The sequence below is a fragment of the Chaetodon trifascialis genome, chromosome 7 (assembly GCF_039877785.1).
Source record: "Chaetodon trifascialis isolate fChaTrf1 chromosome 7, fChaTrf1.hap1, whole genome shotgun sequence".
NCBI classification, from domain to species: Eukaryota; Metazoa; Chordata; class Actinopteri; order Chaetodontiformes; family Chaetodontidae; genus Chaetodon; species Chaetodon trifascialis.
The window spans coordinates 28,694,460-28,713,647 of NC_092062.1; the positions used below are offsets into that span (position 1 = coordinate 28,694,460).

A 19,188-nucleotide genomic window follows, 5' to 3' on the forward strand; every position below is an offset into this window, starting at 1 on the left:
GCTGAGGTCTCTGACTGAAGTGCTGGATGGGCGGACGGATGAACTCTGCCAGAGGAGCTTAAATCAATAAGAATCATATGAAATACCAGATCTGTAAATAAATGCACTGTGAATATGAACTTCCTCTGTATTATCTGCACACGGCCCTGACAGAGTGTGTAATAATATATTTATACTGTATGCTGTATTTCCACTACACAGTGTCTGATATGACAGCATGATACCAAGACACAGACTGTAGAAAACATCAGCCCAGATGTCACCCTGAGACAGAAAACCATAAGATAAGATAAGATAAGATAAGATAAGATAAGATAAGATAAGATAAGATAAGACATACCTTTATTAGTCCCACAGTGGAGAAATTTCAGGTATTACAGCAGCAAAAGTGGACATTAGTTTTGAACATTTTGAACAAAAAATTTTTAAGCTTTTAGGAACTGATCATTAATATTTTGGTCCATTATTCAGTAACATTCAGTTTCACAATGAGTTCAGCTCTTGGATCAATCCGTCCTCATCTCCGCTGAATCAGCTCTGGGATTTATTCTGCATATCGTACACGAACTGTTTAAAAGTGCAGAGGTTTTGCAAAGTATCTCACGTGACTGTGGTTGAAGAGAAACATCAGAATCAGAGGTCAGCAAAGGATTCGAGTGTCAGCATTGATGTTTAACAGACATCCTCATCTGCTTTTTATTGCTTTAAGTCTTAACTCCTGTTAGCAGGTGAGGACAAACAGGTTAAACCTCAGTTTGAATCAGGAATTTGGCCAGAGTCTCATATTTATCTGTTATTTATCTCCTGAGTTTATCAGGCGTCAGTGGTCAAACTGGGCCTCTCCTCAGTATTCAGGGGCTGTATTAGATGTTACAGGATTTACATCAACATAAAACTTCTCTGCAGTAGATTTGTGAAAAGTCATGTAAACGTTTTAATGTAAAGTATGAAAGGCAGGACATCAGCTTTCCTCAGGGGCGCACGAGTTTCTGTCAGAGGGCCAGATTTGGGGCCGGGGCCACAATTTGAGTATCATTGCGATGTAGCATACGTGCTGTATATCCTCAGAAATCAACTGATGCTTCAAAATAAAATGAGTCCTCGTTTGACAGAATTACAGCGCTTTGACAAACTGGACAAACTGGACAAACTGCAGTGTTTTTATGCTAGAAATTGAGAGAAAATACCTCATTACAAAATGTCGCTAAGTGCTAAACTTTCCAGCAATATCCCCCATTTCTTCTTTAGTACGAAGAACCCAAACGACGCATTCAACTTCAAAATTAAATCTTTATTTAATTTCTTAGAAAACATCAGTTTGATCATCAGAAAAGTGCTGAACAGAACAACAACAACAAAAGTCGACGTGATCAAGAGAAACACCGATTACGATTTTAGAGGAGCTGACTGCATCGACAGGAAAGGAAGAGCTCTCATTGGCCAGCAATGTTTCCTGACACTCTGAGTTTACACCTTGTTAGCTTCCACACAAACTGTGCTCAAAGATTAAAGCTAGGGACTGAAAACAACGCCGACTACCTGCAACATGCTGCGAGGTGTTGGCCGTGCCTGGCGCACTGGCACCAAACCAACCTGTGGTCTGGTTTAGCGTTATTTGCACCACTTCCTGCAGGCGCTCACACTGGTTCTGTGTGGAGGAGACCACAGCGGGCGGCTGCTGGTTTGGAGATAAAACTGTAAAGACTGAAGGCGTTCAAAGTGCTTCAAATAACTCAAGATAACCAAATGTCCTCATCAGACATTTTTAAAGACATCCATCAGACTCCATTTAGCCCTTTCGTCACTGGAAGAGGTTCTCTCCAAAAAACCTAAAGTCCAGGCTGAATTTCTTTGTATTTTAGGGTAATTTAAAAACGTGCGCGCTGCGTAAACATAAAGTGGGATCTGTCGTTTCTTGTAGTGGTCGCTGACATGCTGGAATGAACATTTTGAGGCTAGTAGTCTAAGCAAAGCTCCTCCGTCCTCCCACGTCTTCCTCTGAGCTCCGCGCTCGTCTCCTCACATGATGGGGTAGCTGGCGAGGTTGGCGATGCCGCAGAGGTTGCCATGGTTACGTGCCATCAGGATGTAGCCGCCTTTGCCCCACTCCTCGCCCCAGCTGTCAGGGAGAGAGAAAAGATGCAACAGAGGCGGAAGAAAGAGAGTTGTTGAGCATCGCCGGGAGTCGAACAGTCTGTCAGGAGGCAAACAACCAGCCTTTTCATTTTGGCGGCCTCGTGAGCCACCTGCTGCCGTTCAGACAGGTGACGTGACCCACCTGTTCTTGACGATCCAGTACTTCTTCCCCTTCCCGCTCACTCCATATCCCACTGCCAGCACGGCGTGATTGATGTCGTCTTTGTTGCAGTTGGGGTCGTAGTAAACACCTGGGAGCATGATGGAAGAGCGTCAGAGATCCGACAGACAAAAGCGATTCCACGCAGGTCTGAACGCCGAGTGACACGGAAATAAAACAGCTGTTCACCAGCAACGAGGTGAACCTCGCTCCATCCTCGCTGTGAGCGACTGAGCCTTTCCAGGACGCCCCTTCCACACCCAATCATGATCCTCTCACCTGTTACCAATCAACCTGTTTACCTGTGGAATGATCCAAACAGGTGGTTTTGGAGCGTGAAACATATTCAGTTTCACAATAAGCAGATGTTTACAAAAATCAATGAAGCTGATGAGGAAGAACATTAAATACATTGTCTTTGTAACTGTTTTCAGGTCAGTTTATGTCACAAAGGATCAGATCAGGTGATCACATTGTGTTTTATTTGTGTTTCACACAGCGAACATTTCACTGTTAAAGTCATTATCAGGTTAAAAATCTCTTTGGTGGTGTGTTCAGGGCAGGCCTGGATTTTTCCATTTCAGCTGTCGTTCGCTGTCTTCACACACTGTGTCAGAGCTGTATGAAGGTACTGCGAATGCAACATCCTGCTGCTTCACCTTCCTTGTATTTGTCACTGCGGTCGTTCATCACAAATGCATCGACCAGCGAGACAACAGGCATTTTGTCATGTTTTTGTCGGCGGATCAGTTTGAAACACGTCAGGGAGAAATGGAACGAGAGGGAACAACAGCAGCGATCTGTTAGATGAAGAGCTGCAGGCGACAGGCTGCGACACCACATCAGCTCCAGAAACGACAACTTCAGAAATCAGAGTGCAGAAAGACTCTGGAAACAGCACGTTTAACACCACGTTTTTTAAAATGTAAAATATAAAGTTACAAAAATCCATCGAACCCTTGATTCTTCAACATTTAAGGTTTTAGATTTGACTGCGATAAAACACAATGAGATCCAGGAGACATTAGTGCGTTAATGAAGGTGCAGTTCAGTAGACCACTGTGGAGTTTTAAAAGTCAGAGCGTCCGTGAACACACCACCAGCAGGGAGTCTCTGCTCTGAACTGCATTACAGTAAGAAAATATTCCAAAACATTCAGAATTACAGGCCTGAGCGAGAGTAAAGAGGTAAACTGAAAGTCACGTCTGGGCGCTTCACTGACCTTTGCTGTAGAACTGGAAGCTGCTCAGGGTGGCGTCGATGCCCACAGACACTGGACCCACTTTAAACAGGGCGACAGCCAGCGCGTGCTCGTTGCCCACCGGGACCTCCTTGTAGCCTTTGCACTGGGCTGCCATGCCTGATGAGTTGTAGCGGCACTCCTCGTCCTGCACGCAACACAAAGGGGGAGTCTAATAGCTGGAACATTTCTTTGCTGTTTTCTCTTCAGAGACAAAACAAACTCAGGCTGAAAAAGCTGCTTTGCTTTGTCTTACGAATGAATGTTTGAGGGTTTTATCACAATGGAGTCTGATGTTTTACAGACCAAACAATAGTCGATGGATAAACCACGAAGGAAATCATTATTTGTTGCAGCTGTGTGTGCTGATGATTTTCCTGTCACATGCACGTTTCATGTGACACAGCCTCGGTACATTCCTGGTGGACAGACCCTGTGCAGACCTGATCATTAACATACAGTTCACTTCCTTCTCTAACTAAAGACGAAACTGTGTTTGCTTTGTAAGACAACGACTTTCTGCCTCATCATTTCTGCTAAATCACCTCCATCCACTGACATGTTTGCTGCTGCTTTAAGGGTCAAACACAATAAAGCTCATGATGTGTGACACGTGATTGGCTGCCCAGTGAGGAACCGCTGACCGCTTGGTTTCAGTCTGTGTCTGCAGCTCTGCTGTTTGTGGATTCTGGATTTATGTAAGACTGTATTTAATGTCATTATCAGTACCACTCTCATGCCACTGGAATCAGGGAAACAGCTGGCCTGGCTCTGTCCTGTCTCGCACTTTAGTTCTTGTATGAGCTTAAACGAGATGAATTGTGTTAATTAGCAGAAGCTTTAAAGCTGCTGGTCGGCCGGTTTTGTTGCTTTTGGATCAAGTCTTTGGGGTGTGACGCCTGGTGCTAAAAGTTAGGATTTTTGATCAAATTGTCTTTAAAAACCTGTTTCTCATCACTAAATGGCTGGAGGATCCTGATAATCGATTACTCATCAGCAGCTTCAGTTTGACGTGATAATCCTCTTTCAATATGTTTCCACTGGCCTGTTCGTGGAACAGTGTGATGCATTAGAACGGGGGTCGCTGTGGTTTATGGCCACAGAACAGGATGTCACACCAGCACCAGAAAGGGAAGAAGCTTTAACACATGACAGGAAAGAGAAATGAAACGTGCAAAGATGTGGCAACCTCACTTCCCGAGGACACTTCACTCCCAGGACACACGATGGTTTATGACCAATGAACCACTGAAGAGAATTTACTCTGCGCGGCAGCGAGGCCTCCTCACCTCTCCGATGTACGGGTACGCCTCCTCGGAGTCGATGCCTCCGTTTTCCTGCACGTACTTGAAGGCGTTGGTCATGTATCCTCCTCCGCAGCCGTCGTTCTCTTTGACGCAGTCCACCAGGTTCTGGGGACTGAGGTCCACCAGCTTGCCCGTCTTCTTGGCCAGCTGGCCCTCGAGGGCCCCGGCCGAGCTGAAGGCCCAACAGGAGCCACAGGAGCCCTGAGTGGATGAAGCATGGTTGGTTAGATGGTATAAAAGAATCATTTATATGTAGACTCTAAGTAAGGCAGACGTTTATCTAAATCACAGAAAATCAGTAAAAAGGACACAAAAAGGAAAAAAGCAATCTGAAGAAAGACGTTTGATGACTGGAGGAAATAACTGGCAGATAAATGACCGATCAGAGCAAATCTCAGCGCTGCATCAATGCTTCATCGGCCTGAGGGAATCAAACGTGTCTTCTCCTGTCTGTCCACTAGGAGGCAGACTTTGACAGCGTTTCTGTCTGTCTCATCAAACAACGTCACTGCTCTGTCACACTGTGAGAAATGTCCTATCAGGCCGGGCTGATAATGAACAATACGTCACTGAGACACTGCTGCTGTGTTAATGAAATCTTTGATTAGTGACCCTCAACCCGGGGGCCAGGGCCCTCGCACAGGGTCACGAGATAAAGCTGAGGGGTCGTGAGAGGGTGAAGAGGACAGGAAGCTGTTGTCTTTTCTAGACTTTCCTGTCTAAATCCAGCACCTTTGAGATGATCTGGAACGTGGACTGTGAGTCAGACCTGATGACCAGCATCTGTGCTGGACCTCACTGATGTTCTTCAGCATCTGGTGGAAAAGCTCATGTTCACGTGTCGTGGTGCTCAGGTTCTCACAAACATTTAGCCATGTCGTGTATTTAAGGAATGTACCCAAAAGCCAAAATAACCTGGTCTGAGTCGATGTTTCCAGTGTCAGTTAAGAGCAGCTTCACAAAAAGGAGAACAGAGCTGCTGTGTTCAGTATTAATAAATATAAACTCTTATGGCTTTGAACACCTCTGCTGCTCCTCCTCAAGGAAAAGAGGCCGACACTCTGCTGCTCTGAGCCGCTCCAATTAACGACTTTGTAAATGTGTAATCACGTCAGTCCCCCGGGGGACGTTCTGAATGTGGCTTTGAGCTCTGCTATAACTGAAATTTGCCTCAGACAAACAAAACATCAAAATGCGATTCAGTCATCATAAAAGGAGCCGGGGAGGAAGCGGCAGAGCTGTTAGTATGCACAGAGTGCAGCCAGGCTGCTGCATAATTCATGAACAGCAGGGAGCAGAGAGTGCAGTTTGATCTTCGTCCACCAGAGGGCGACAACGGCCCTGCATAAACTGACACAGACCTTGTTATGGGTGCTAGTGTTATTACTGGAAATTAAAGTCTGATTCTGAAAGCATCTGTTTGGGGGATTTAAAGATAATTGTGTTTCAACTAAATTTTTTAGCTATTCACACTGCAATATGCTCACAAAGCATTTTTAAAGCATAATTTAATTAAATTGAAAATTAAATTAGATAAAAGTAAAAGTCGAGCTTAAATTTGTCCAACTAAGCCAGCTAAGTCATTTTTTTTTAAAGAAGTTTCGATCATTAGTTTTATTTTTGATCAGAGTAAGAAATAAGACTGAATTTGTGGATTGATAGAAAGAATATCTGCATCTAAATTATTAGAAAAAAATAACAAAAATCTGTTTTTGTTTGACAGAAACATTAAAACTGGACCTCAGTGCCAATAAAACTAAACTAAAACAGACACTTTATATTCAGCAAAACCAAACAACACATGAAGAATGCAGACTAAAGATGAACTGTGCTTCAGTATCGGCTCTGATGATCATTAGATAACATCAAATCACGCTGCTGCTCATCCACCTGTTGGCAGAAAGCACAGATGTACGCCATATTTCAATCTATGCACTTCCTGTTCTGCTCAAACCTTGTTTACATAAATAAGGCCGAGCTGTCCCATCCTCTCCTAATGACTGATTACATTTCATAATCACAGCCGTTCTTCTGTTTAAAAGTCCATTAGCGGTGAGAAAGAGCCGTTTCCTCCGGCCGCTGACGTGGTCGCTCTCTAACCGTGAAACTCCTCTCTGGAGTGTGAACGAAGGCTGGAACTAACGAGGGACGGAGGATGTTTTCATGCAGGTATTTCTCTGAAAGCCTATTTTCAATAATATTTCCCACATAATGAAAGTGATTCAGCCTCTCTGAGGTGCTGCAGCTCTTTGGAGGAGGCCACCTCCCCACTCACATGCTGGAGAAACCTCGTATCTCCAGAATGAGCTCCACAAAGTTTTTCCATCATGTTCAGGTGTAAATACATAAAATAGAAACTATTCTTTACATGTTTCTGATCTAATATTTCAGCAGTTTGCTTTAAATGTGTTACATTGTTCCCAGCTGATGTCATTATTTTCGCTCCTGCCTCCAGCAGCCGCGTTTCCCTGCAGAAATCAAAGAGGTTTTGTGTTTTCTTCCCAAAAAAAAAAAAAAAACAGCCTCGGGAACTTTTTCTCAGTTTTCTGCAAACCCTCAAACGAACGCCATCACGTGCTGAAACACGACAGCGCTGCTCGCTTCTGTTTCATTCACAAACAGGTTCTTCCACTTTTCTGCCCACAGATGAACTTTCAGCGTAGCTTCCTGCATTAAGAGTCGACCGGTGGGATTTCCTGCATGGCTGCATGTGTGTGGCTCTAAGTGTCACATGTGCTTTCACTCAATAAACGAGTTTTTCTTCATCATTGAAGTCTTTCCTCTTCAAAAACTAAAAGTTACTGTATGAAACACTTCTGATCATGCACTCATCTCACTCTATCGCACCTGTTTAAGCACAGTTTTCACCTCATCCAGGCTCATTTCTGCCCTCTGAGGCCAGAATGAGTCCACTCGTCCCTCCAGCACAAGCCTGGACTTGTTCTTGTGGAAGATGTTTTCACACTGAAGCGCATTGGTGCAAATAAAAGAAGAAGAATGATAGACTTCCATTTAGCTGCTTCACGTTCAGAAGAAAAGATTTTGGTTTTATGGACTGGAGAGAGGCTTCGAGGACGAGGACAAACCTTTCCCCGGAAAGCTGCTAAAGTAACCAAATCAGTCCTGGTGAGCTGGATACACAGAAACAGGGAGCGTTAATGGATGACCTCTGACCTGGTTCTTCACAGACGTCACCATGCCCTTCTTGCGGTAGTCGACGTATTTGGGAAGCCTGGAGACGTCGTCGTCCAGAGCCATGGTGAAGCTGCGCTCGTGCATCATGGGGATCTGCAGGCCGGTCATCTTCTCGGACACTTCCTCCGACGTCTGCACAAACACACACACACAGTTCGATTTCACGCCATGTTTCATGTTTCATTCAGGCCGCTGCAGCAGCAGCAGCAGGTTGAGCTTCCTGATCAAAAACAGGAGAAGTGAAGGGTTACAGGTTGTGCCGCGCTGACAATGCACGGGATGAAAGCTTCCTCGGTTCCTGGAATAATCTCCAGAGATAGAAATGTTTTGGGGCAGGAACAAGAGAAGAGAGGCAGAGGGGATTTATTTTTAGACTTAAGACAAGAAGAAGAAGTAAAAGAAGATATGGCAGAGGGAGGATTTGATTCAGCAGGGTGACAGAGGATGAAAAGCATTTCATGAAGAGACGGCTTTAACGCAGTTACTCCAAAGTGAAATGTCACTCTTCTGTACTGTACAAATGTCAAAAAGTGACACCAGAAGTGCACAAAAGTGCACATGAGAAAGCTGCACAGCTTACAAACAACGATGAGCAGAGTACGGCGAGCGAAAGAGGAAATGAAGAATGACTCCTGCTGTTTGCTGGCTGTCACAATGAAACTGCTGTTTAAACCACACGCAGCAATTATTTTTAAAAACTCCTGTCATTTATTATTAATAGAGCTCCCCAGTGCTCTCATTACAGCTCAGTCTGCGAGCAGGAAGATCTTTAACGGAAGAAATACAGACCATCTGTTAATGTCTTTCATTTCACTTAAGTGCTTCCAGTCAAAATGAAAATGGAAACACATCCTTCATTACCCGCCACCTGTTCCTGCATGAACATCAAACTGGCACTTTATCCACAATCCGGATGTGCAAACATGTTCCTGTCACTAATAAATGAGGCGAGCGGCGGCGCGCTGCGTTTCGCGCACCTCGTTTCCCGCCCACCTCTGACGCACAGCTTGTTAGAGCCGGCGTCTCGATGCAGGAGCAGCCATCAGTCATGACCCATATTGACATACATGTGACTGGCTGCGGCTGATTTAAGGGCAGCAAACCGCCATTTTGTTTCACCTCAATGAGCCGCGGCGTTCGTGAGTGAGGGGAAAAGCAGAGCTGACGGGAGCTCAAAGGCAGAGCTGCAGAGGAAACGAATGTCTGGCACTGAGCAGGTTTCGCTGCACACCTCATGACGTCCCTCTGGGCTTTCTGTCTTATCATGTGAGGCTCTGGTGGGGAAATGAAACAGGATTTTCAATGCTGAACGCACTTAGCAGACCAATCAATTAGCACTCGCTACATTTGCTAATGACAGCTGTATGTCAGCCTGTGCTCTGATGCACTGACTGTAGCTGAAAGTGGATCAAAGCTTATCGATTTCTGGACCTGCAACAATTAGACGAATGACAGAAAATTAATACTATTTAATCAACAATCAGATCCTCGTTTTAGTCGTCCTTTAAGCAAAACTGCAAAACATTTTCTGGCTCCGGCTTCTCAGAAGTGAGGATTTGCTTTTCTTTTTCATCCATTTGAAATACAGAAGAGCTACGAGGAGCTCGCCTCCCCTGAGACAGACATGAGCTTCCCAGAAAGCCTCATTTGACAAATTTCTGGTGCCATTTTTGTGTCAGTATGTATTTTTTTCTGTAGAAATGGGTTCCTGAAATGAATAATAGCCTGATAGCGAAGTGCTTGTCAGGGTGTGTGTTTCTTTGAGTATAACATCATTATGGGATGCAACCTACTTCTGGTCTGTTTGACAAACTATGCAAACCATCATCTGCCTGCTGTGTGCTGTGCATTTTTATTCATCCTCAGCCAATGGTTGTTAAAAACAATGAATAATTCCTCTGTTTTTTGTTGTCCCAGGCTAAATATCCTCTGAATGAACTGGCATGTATTGAGTTGTGGACTGTTGGTCAGACAAAAGGAGACATCTGAAGACGTCACTTTGGGCCAGGGGAAATTAAAACCAGAAAACAATCAGCGAATTGATCGACAGTGAAAAGACTTGCTGGCTGCAGCTTGAATGTGTGATTCAAAATCAGATCTTGAGGTGTGTGAAAGGCAGCGAGCTGGTGCCATGACAGTTGGTCAGATATGACAGCCGAGCATGCTGGACCGCCTCAGACTCACCATGTCGCCCAGGTGGTTCATCCCCAGCTCGTAGGAGTGCATGCCCAGCGCTGCCTCCTGGTTGTGGGCTTCAATCATGCGCATGTTCTTCTCCCAGACGGCCCTGCGGATCCCCTCTTCACCCTGAGACAAAACAAGTGCATGTGTCACTGTGAGTCCACCAGCCTTTTCTTTTCACCAGGCGCTGATGGGCCTCAGAAGGAGGTCATAACGTGACACATTCTGCTTCCACCTCCGGTGTATTTCAGTCTTAACTTCCTGCATTGAAACCTGACAGCTAAAGGAAATTAATCTGGGCAAATAGGGCAAATTTATGTTTTAATTAGCAAGGAAAGGAAGCTTGTCTGTGTTACAGCCCCATTTCATTAATTAGGCCAATTAAACCAGTGCATAACGATGTTCCCTTGTAGAGCTAATACAGCAACATAACTGTCCAATGCGACTGTCATTTGCCTTAAAATATTAAATTATCCTTCACTTTTAGAATATCTGCATCTCATCACAGCTATGTCATCTGTTCAGAAAGAGGCTTTCATTCATTTGCAAACTGTGGATGTCACAGTATGGGAATAAGATAAGCCAATGCTTGGTCGGCTACCTAAAAAACAGCCGGGCTCTACTTAATATTCGTGGTCTTAACAACCATTAGCATAACTATAATCACCATTTCTATCTTGATATCCATTCCAGTAATGGAAAATGCAAATGATGCAAGGAGACTTTGATTCTGTTACGTTGATGTCCGTTCAAGGAGGGTTGAATCAGAGGAACTGTTGGAGGAATACTGATTAAAATCACTATGGGAGAGAGAGAGCTGCACTCTGATCTGCTGACTACACAGGAATGTAAATAACACACTGCTAACGATCATATGCACACACACACACACACACACACACACACACACACACACACACTCGAAGAAATGCATGCATTTACATGCAGATGCAGATAAACTGCACACGTGCATCTGAACACACACCGAGACGCAAACAAACACACTCCACAGCTGCAGCGTGGTGACCTCCAGCCGGAGGTGGAGAGCGGAGGGATGACAGATGCTCAGCCAGCGCTCAGGAAGTCAACTCACAGTCGACTCCGCTTTAACACCAACTAAATTACATTTCCTTTCTTTGCCACAGCCAGAAACTACACAAACAGTGACTGTGAATGTTAGCGACACGGAAGTGAAAAGGGGGGAATTATAAGAGAGGAGTTTCCACTGCGGGAAGTTTTTGACACCTGCTCACGGCTGCGTTCAGTTCAGCTCAGTATCAAACACGAGGGCTTCAGTTAGCCTCAGCCGAGCACTGAGGAGACGTTTCTGTCCGGGATTCAAATGGCTGCATTTGGATGGTTAATGGGAAATCCTGCATCAAAGAAAACAAACAGTTTGCTGAAGTGGGCCTGCAGCCGTTTGGAAACCAACTTCTCTGAATTACTGGCTAATGATGAGAAGGACGAAGTCACTGTAAATTCTCATTGTGCCTGCCCTGCTTTACTTTTCATTCTCTGTTCTCCAACTCCATCTGTCTTGTTTCTGCGGGCCAAAAACAAGGAAGTGGAGCAACCAGTGCCGGCCTCACATTTAATGTTTTTCCACTCGTGATTGTCTCCTGCAGCTCTTACCGCACACGGCCAATTCTGTGTCTGATAAAAGAAAAACATGATGTGTTTTAACATGTTTTAAAGAGTTAATGACATCTGATATTGCTCTGTTAGTGATGCTGCAGGTGGAGCTTCATCTTTTCGTCCTCACCGGACTCAAAGCAGAAAGAGAACTTCTGTTTCGTTATGAATGGTTTGAGAGGCACAGGACACCTGATAACTGACAGTATTATGTTCTGTAAACGTTGACATGACGGTTGTTTTCCGAGCTGAAACCTCTTCTTCTTTTTTAATTGATTCATTGTGAGGATTTAAGCGCTGTAGCTGATCTCAGATAACAGTCTGTGACTAGAAGGCAGCCAGGTCGCCTGTTGGGACATTGCAGAAGTAGAAATGAAGAAACAGCTTGTGCATTAATAATCTCTTCCGTGTGAATTTTCTGAGCTCGGTGTTTTCAAAGCTTTCTCACACAGACGACCTTTTGACCCGGAAATGTGTCGTACATCGAGGAAAAGTAATGATTAAACATAACATTATCAAACCCAACTGTGCTGCTTGTACTGTACCTTTCTACTACGCTTCTAACATTGAAGTTTGCTTCCTATCATCTCCAGTCACCTCCCTGAGACACTTCCTACAGTACAAGACACATATCCAGGGAAAATCATCCTGCCAGCAATTACGCAATTACATTCCTCATCACCAACAGAGCAGTGAAAGGAAACGGACGAGGACCCTTCAGATGTTCACGTCTGCACCAATAATCAGAAAAAACCGTCTATATGCTGATGATGTGCTATCATCCATCAATAAAAGTTTATACACTTCAACAATCTAAACATTTCAGTGCACTTGCAGCACAAAATCTTTTAAAATACTTTATGGCAGTAAAAGTTCTGGATTTAATGAAATGGATATGAAAGGTTTTGCAGGTGTTCTCAGGTAAATGCAGAGATTTTCTGAAGCTGTCCTTAAATGACCTCCTCCATATCGATAAAACAAGACCCAGCACACTCTGTCCTATCTGGACTAACGGCTTCCTGCTCTTATCTTGTTGATCTCACAGTCATCAATAAATCATCCACATCCTTTTTCATGATAAAATAAGGCCCCACACATACGAATAACATAAAGCACTGAACGCTGAACAATGACACCATCCAGATGGAGATTTAGCATCGACATCAAGTCACTAAAACTCCTCTGAGAAACATCTGCTCTGTTTGATGCGATCTAAACAGAGCTGCCTCCTCCTCAATAAACATCCACCAGACTGGCGACAGCAGAAACAGGCCAGCTGAACGGGAGGAGACACAGAACCGAGCGGCTGTTAAATTGAGTCAGCTGTGTACAGGCAGTGAGTCAAACACGAAGACGTCCACAAGCTGAACAATTCACTGAAGCACAAAGACAGACACAGAGAGGAGGGAGTCCAAGCAGCCTGAAGACAGGAGGCGCCCATACATTCATACAAACAGACACAGATAAGGAGCTTCCAAGAAAGACGTCCTGATGAAAGACACGGAAAGCAGGAAGTCAACTGTTTTTCTCCAGAACTACTGAGGCTGCAGCTCTGATGAAAAGATGACAAACATTCCCATTAATGCCACAGTAGCTTCTCCTAAGGCTGCCAGCGGTATTCAGCTGGTTACAGGCTGCAACCTCACCACTAAATGCCGCTAAATCCTCCACACTGGCCCTTTAATTCTCAATTCCTGTTCAGGAAATTTGCAGCTTCTGAGTTTTTGCATGCAAAGTCAGATGTGCCTGTCAGGATTTATAAACTTTCTTCGAAGGACAGTTTGGTTTGTGCAAATCCGATCTTTAGTTCACAACTCTGTTCTCAATAAGATGTGAGGCTTCACCACAAAAGCACACAGATTCATCAAAGTATGCAGCTTATAAATGAATTAACGTTTTGTCTTTGTTTTTTTTTGTCTCTGACCTTTACTTTTCACTGAGGAAACACATCAAGAGAGATTTTAAGAAGATGATTATGGGGGTTTACATAGTTGTGATGTGCAACAAACAGTCCTAATAACATATATCATATGTTATATATTATATACACATATATGATTACATAATGTCCTCAAACCTACTGCTTAGCACGTCACAAAGAGCTTTTAAAGTGCTTGATTTTACAGTTTGGTTTAGGCGACAGAACTGCTGAAATGATCGTGGTTTAAGTGTTAATAGTCACTTGTATGCTTTGACCTTGCTGTACTCTTATTTTAAGTTTCAGAGGACTTTGTGGTGAAAAGTCTAAACTCTCAGATGTGGGACGTACTAGCAGACACTTACCAGGCCATTATATTCTTTCTTGTGTGTGACCTTCCACTTTTCCCAGTGGGCGTCCAGAGTGGCTTCATCCAGGTGGGCCAGGGCCGAAGCTGCCAGCAGCAACACGCAGACGCACTGCAACATCCTGCAAGAACAGCACAGAAGACCTCATGTTTCAGGATCAGGCCTCAAAGACCTGCATTGAGTGAAACGTCGCTTCGTTTGGGTTCCTGTAGATCGGTTTCACTGGGTGTCCCTCGTGCTCCACAGAGGACGAGCAGCTTGTTAGTTTATATTTCCGAGGAAACTTTCCAACGGCTGAGGGGAAACTCTGCATCCTGTCCAGCAGCCGGTGGCACAGAGCTGTGTCCACTGGAGTCTAAGTCTGGGGAAAATACTTAATGCATTTTTCAAGACACGATGGAATTTGAAGAAAATGGATATGACCTGCCAGCTGCTGCGTACCAAACACGGGAGATAAATAGGTTAACTTTGTGTTGCTGTGTTGGAAAAGTTTCCCCGCTCTCTCGTCAGGGGTTCATTTTCAAAGCATTTTCAAGTCCAGACGTAAAATATTCACGAGTCTGATCTTTTCTCCACCTTTGCTTCCCTCGGCCTTCCTGCCATCTGTCATTCATCAGCTTCTTCTCTTTCCACTTACTACATCCTGCTTCTAGTCTGCGTTTGAGTCCATTGTTTCCAGCAAAGGCTGTCGACCCGTTAAGCAGAACTGAACTGAAGGCAGAAAACAAACTGCCTGTTTGGCTTTGAGGCTGTGTGAGCTGAGCTGCTGTGCATTGTCTGCTTCCTACACACATTGATTACATCTCGCATGTCTTCAGCCTTGAGTGGTTTGATGGAAATGTCGTGATTTAAATAGCAGGGTTTCGTGATCTATGCAAATCATTTACCGTTAGTCTGAGAAACATGCACTCTGTGCTGCACCGCTCGTAACAGTCCTCCTCCTGGTAGAGTCGTTATGTTTTAAAGATGAATTCATGTTGCACATAAAGCATCAATATTTCATATTAAATGTTTTCAAATGGCTCTTATTCTATTTTTCCATGAGTTTGCCACATTAACTCTGCTCAGCTCACAGCTAAGGCTGCAGCTCTGACTTCCAGAACTATTTCCATTAAGGTGTCGAGGTCAAATGTACTGTCTAATCCTAATCCTATTAAGACTAAATACTTTGGCAAAAAACATGTATGAATTGATGAGAGCCTAAATTCAAAAGGAGGAAATCTTAAGAGTCAAACTTGAAGGCTTTACTGAGAAATCAGTGCCTGCAGTGACATAAATTCTGTCTGGTTTTTGTGCAGTTTAGCTCAGTTTTGTGCAAACTGGTTCACCTTTAGTGCAAAACATTCGTGTTAGTCAAGTCAAATCCCTGCAGACTGATTTTCAGTCGCTGTAAAAGCAGCCCCGTTCAACAGACGGAGTTCACAAAACTGAAAGTAAAACTCTGCACCAGGAAGAATAAAGTCATAAACTTTACCTTAAGTCCGAAAGTCAAAGAGTTTGGTGAAGTTTTCTGGGTCTGACTCCGACTTCAGCTGCTGTCAAAGTAGGTCAGTGTGTGAGTTTATATCTGCTCAGTTTTAGGAAGTACAATGGGAGCTTCAGGTCTGGGGAGGAGTTTCTTTCTTTTTTTTTTCCAGGCAGGGGAATTACATGTGGTTTCACTCAAATAGCAGAGATGTGAGAAGCAGATGATGTCAGGTGTCGGGTTACACGGGCACCTCTGAAAGCTTCACGGCGGCCGGCAGTGAACTCAGCACTCTGCTGCATTCTGGGCCACGGCTTGAAAAATGAAGAAGGCTCTTGGATTTTTAATAAAAATGCCATCTTGGACTTGGATTATTTATCCGATCATTTTAAAATATGAACATGTGCTTAGTTTTTGGCTGTGCAAGAATCAATAAGACATGAAAGGGCTCGACTTTAACTTTAACGTGCACCCTGGCATCATGTTTTGCATGTCATCTCGAGACTCGGGGGCCTCTAAAAAGCGATGATCATGGCTGGGACATGCATGTTGCAGCCATGGTTGGTCTGTTTTTCCTAAATGCTGTGCATATGTTGTCCAAGTGGTTAAAATGTTTTCTTATTTTGCTTGTATTTTGTCAGCTGCAGTGCATTAAGCTCCCAGCACTTCAAACTCCTTCAGCATTAAACCAAGACCATGATCTTTCCTAAGCACGACCAAACTATATGAGCTCCTAGCATAAAAAACAGGCCATGCTTTAGATGCTCAAGCAGATTTTGCAAGTTCAGATACAACAGGAAAGCAAATGAAATATTTTTCCATTTTTATGGAATCACGTCACAGTGTGTCGCCCTGTCAGTGGAGCCATCCTCGCCTAAAAACAGCCGTATTGCTCGATAAAGTAAGCGGGTTATACGAGCCATGTTTGGGTTTATTGTTGGGCGGTGAGCTCTAGAAGCTGACAGGAGCAAAGGAAGAAGGCGTTACCGAACCAAGTATTGTGGGCTAAACAAGCAAACCGCTAACGTTAGTGACGTGAGGATGAAGGTCTGCAGGCTTGTCAAACAGCGGTGAGACGTGTCATTTGTGATGGTTAGTTTCAGGTTTTGCTTCACCCAGGTGTGAAAAGAAAAATGTCTCCTGCATGAAAGAGTCATCCATGCACCTCCTCCCTACATGGACTTCCTCAAACGTTATACAACATTTGACTTTTGCTCCCATCATTATCGCCTCCTGGCGGTCCTTCACCTTGATACACAGGTGTACTTTTCAGGCCTAGGCGAGACAAAACATGACACTGACTTGCTGTCTTAGCAAGTCAACCTGATATGCCAACTGCCGCAAGTAATGTCACCATGATGACATGATGCCACATGTAACAAACAAGAGAAACAGTGTTGGTGTCGTATAAAACACCAGTGTTATCATGTGCTTGAACTGGAAACAGAGTAGAGAACGAGCTTCAAACACGCTGTGGACTGTGAGCCCTGGAGTGGAAAGACTGATGTACATGGACAAAGGAGGACACCAGTGTCTTTCCATCACACAACGGTTGATTTTGGAGAAAAGGTGACATTACAATTATGGATTTCAGCATTAACATAATTGAAAACTTTATTAGTAACAGAGGGTTAGCGGTCAAACATGCTGCAGATTAAAGTTTTTAACAGTAATAGTACATGAACATGAAATATCAGAGCTCATCATGAGCATTAACTCACTCAAATGAATTTCCCACATCAGAGCCAAAATAGATGTTTACCTTATCTGTTTCCTCTGCCGTGTGGTCTGATGTTTGATGGATACGTACTTCCTCATGCACTTAGTCAACAGCCTAATGTGTCATGTCTGTGTGTATATATGAACATACCGTGTGACTCCTATAGTCACACAGCAGTCTAGCATATGTAGTCACTTTTCTAAATATAAGAGCGTCCCGTGTAACTCATATGTCCAATGAGACATGGCTGTGTTGCAGCAGGTTACTCACACATGTAATGAGGTCTGAATAACAGGATTCAGTGGGACTGCAGCGAGCATTGGTGCTGGTCACAGTTTTACCAGAGCTGCTACTGCAAGTACTGCAAGTATTTCAAGTGCTGGTCAACAGTACGACAATTCATTTTTTGTATTATTGTGAGAATTCATGTTTTCTACATTTTATAGTTGGATCTGTGACAAAATCCAGAAGCTTTGTTCCATGAAAGCATAATTCTGAAGTTCAGCTGAAGCACAGACGGCAGAAACAGACGGAGCTTCAGGTTTAAAGTCAAAGCAGAAAAGCCTTAAAGCTGCATTCTTTCTAATGGCCAGCAGGGGGCGACTCCACTGACTTCTCCCATGATTTATCACCTCAGTGAACAGCTAATGTTCTCAAGAGTAATTTCAACTTTTTTTTCAATACAGCATGAGACTCATTTTATAAATCATGGTCCCATTCAGAGTAAACTGGACGATAAAGAGCAGTTTGCTTTAAGACATCAGTACCACGGAGTGTCACACCCAATCAGGAAAGAGGCTTCGTTAAGTCAGAAAAATGACTCAATAATGCCAGTAACACAGAAAAATGTTGCTGACATTAGCCACCATTAGTCACAATGGACCAAATAAGGCTCTGGTGGTAAAACCTCTTAGTGTATTACATTACAATTTATAACAGCAAATACGTATTATTTCATCAAAACACTTTTCTAATGTAGGCAGTATGGCAGTAAATGTCCACCACATGGGTGTAATGAACATTTTTGCCTCTTGGGGGCACTGTTTTAACCTTTCAGTCTAATTTTTTCAATCTGTTTCACCTCAAATGTTTAATATAAATGTGTTGCAGGTGTAGATCAACAGCCACAAAAACCTCATTGACAGTAAAACGCAGTCAGTGGCCCTAAAAACTGGAAGTGATGAGACTTCTGCATAAACGCTGTTCAGTGAGCAGCTTCAGCAGCCTCTCAAGGTCAACAGCAACGCGCGGCGCTGCTCTCAGATCTGCGCTGTGTGTTGAGAGCAGCACAGGCCCGGCCTCTCGTCACTGACAGCTCACTATCTATCTGATCGATGGCTGCTTTTCTTTTTTTCGGAGAGTCTGCTCACTGGATTTCACGAGGCAGCCGAGCGTTTTTAAAGAGCCTTTAAGAATCTCCCTCCAGGTTCCTCCACGGCCACTTTAGATAATGAGACTCATGGACGATAGTGTCTCCAGTCATCCACCATCCAGCGCCCAAACCCCCTCAGCACCAATGAGCAGGCAGCGGGTCATGACCTGTGTGTAAATGTATGTGAGTGTTAGCTTGATGAAAGGGGGAATGACTGCAGGCGGTGATAGATTTATAATCCAGTATTCCTTACTAAGGTGGTTACCGAGCGGTCGATGGCGCTATTTTTATCTGCTGTGTTAGGAAACCCATTAATATATCTATATGGGCTGACGTTAGAGTGCGTTTCTATAATCCAAATGCTCTGATGTGAGCAGCGGCAGCCATTATCTTAATGTTGTGATTGATTTTCTCGTGCACTCTTCGCTGTGTGCCCTGGAAAGCAATCGGAGGCTCGGTTTGACTGTAAATTCCTGTTTTCTCCTCTTCTTGAG

The 19,188-nt window shown here is 44.0% G+C and overlaps 1 protein-coding gene across 1 annotated transcript; it reads right to left on the reverse strand.

Annotated features, from left to right (window-relative positions):
- Nucleotides 1-1,276: 1,276 nt before the first annotated feature.
- Nucleotides 1,277-15,695, reverse strand: ctsk (cathepsin K). The gene is made up of 8 exons (XM_070966488.1): nt 15,612-15,695; nt 14,135-14,258; nt 10,223-10,345; nt 8,018-8,170; nt 4,826-5,044; nt 3,519-3,684; nt 2,279-2,387; nt 1,277-2,119 (listed from the first exon to the last, which is right to left on the reverse strand). Exons 2-8 carry the CDS (start codon nt 14,255-14,257, stop codon nt 2,020-2,022), a joined length of 993 nt encoding a protein of 330 aa, XP_070822589.1. The 5' UTR covers nt 14,258; nt 15,612-15,695; the 3' UTR covers nt 1,277-2,019.
- Between the last annotated feature and the right edge of the window lie 3,493 nt (nt 15,696-19,188).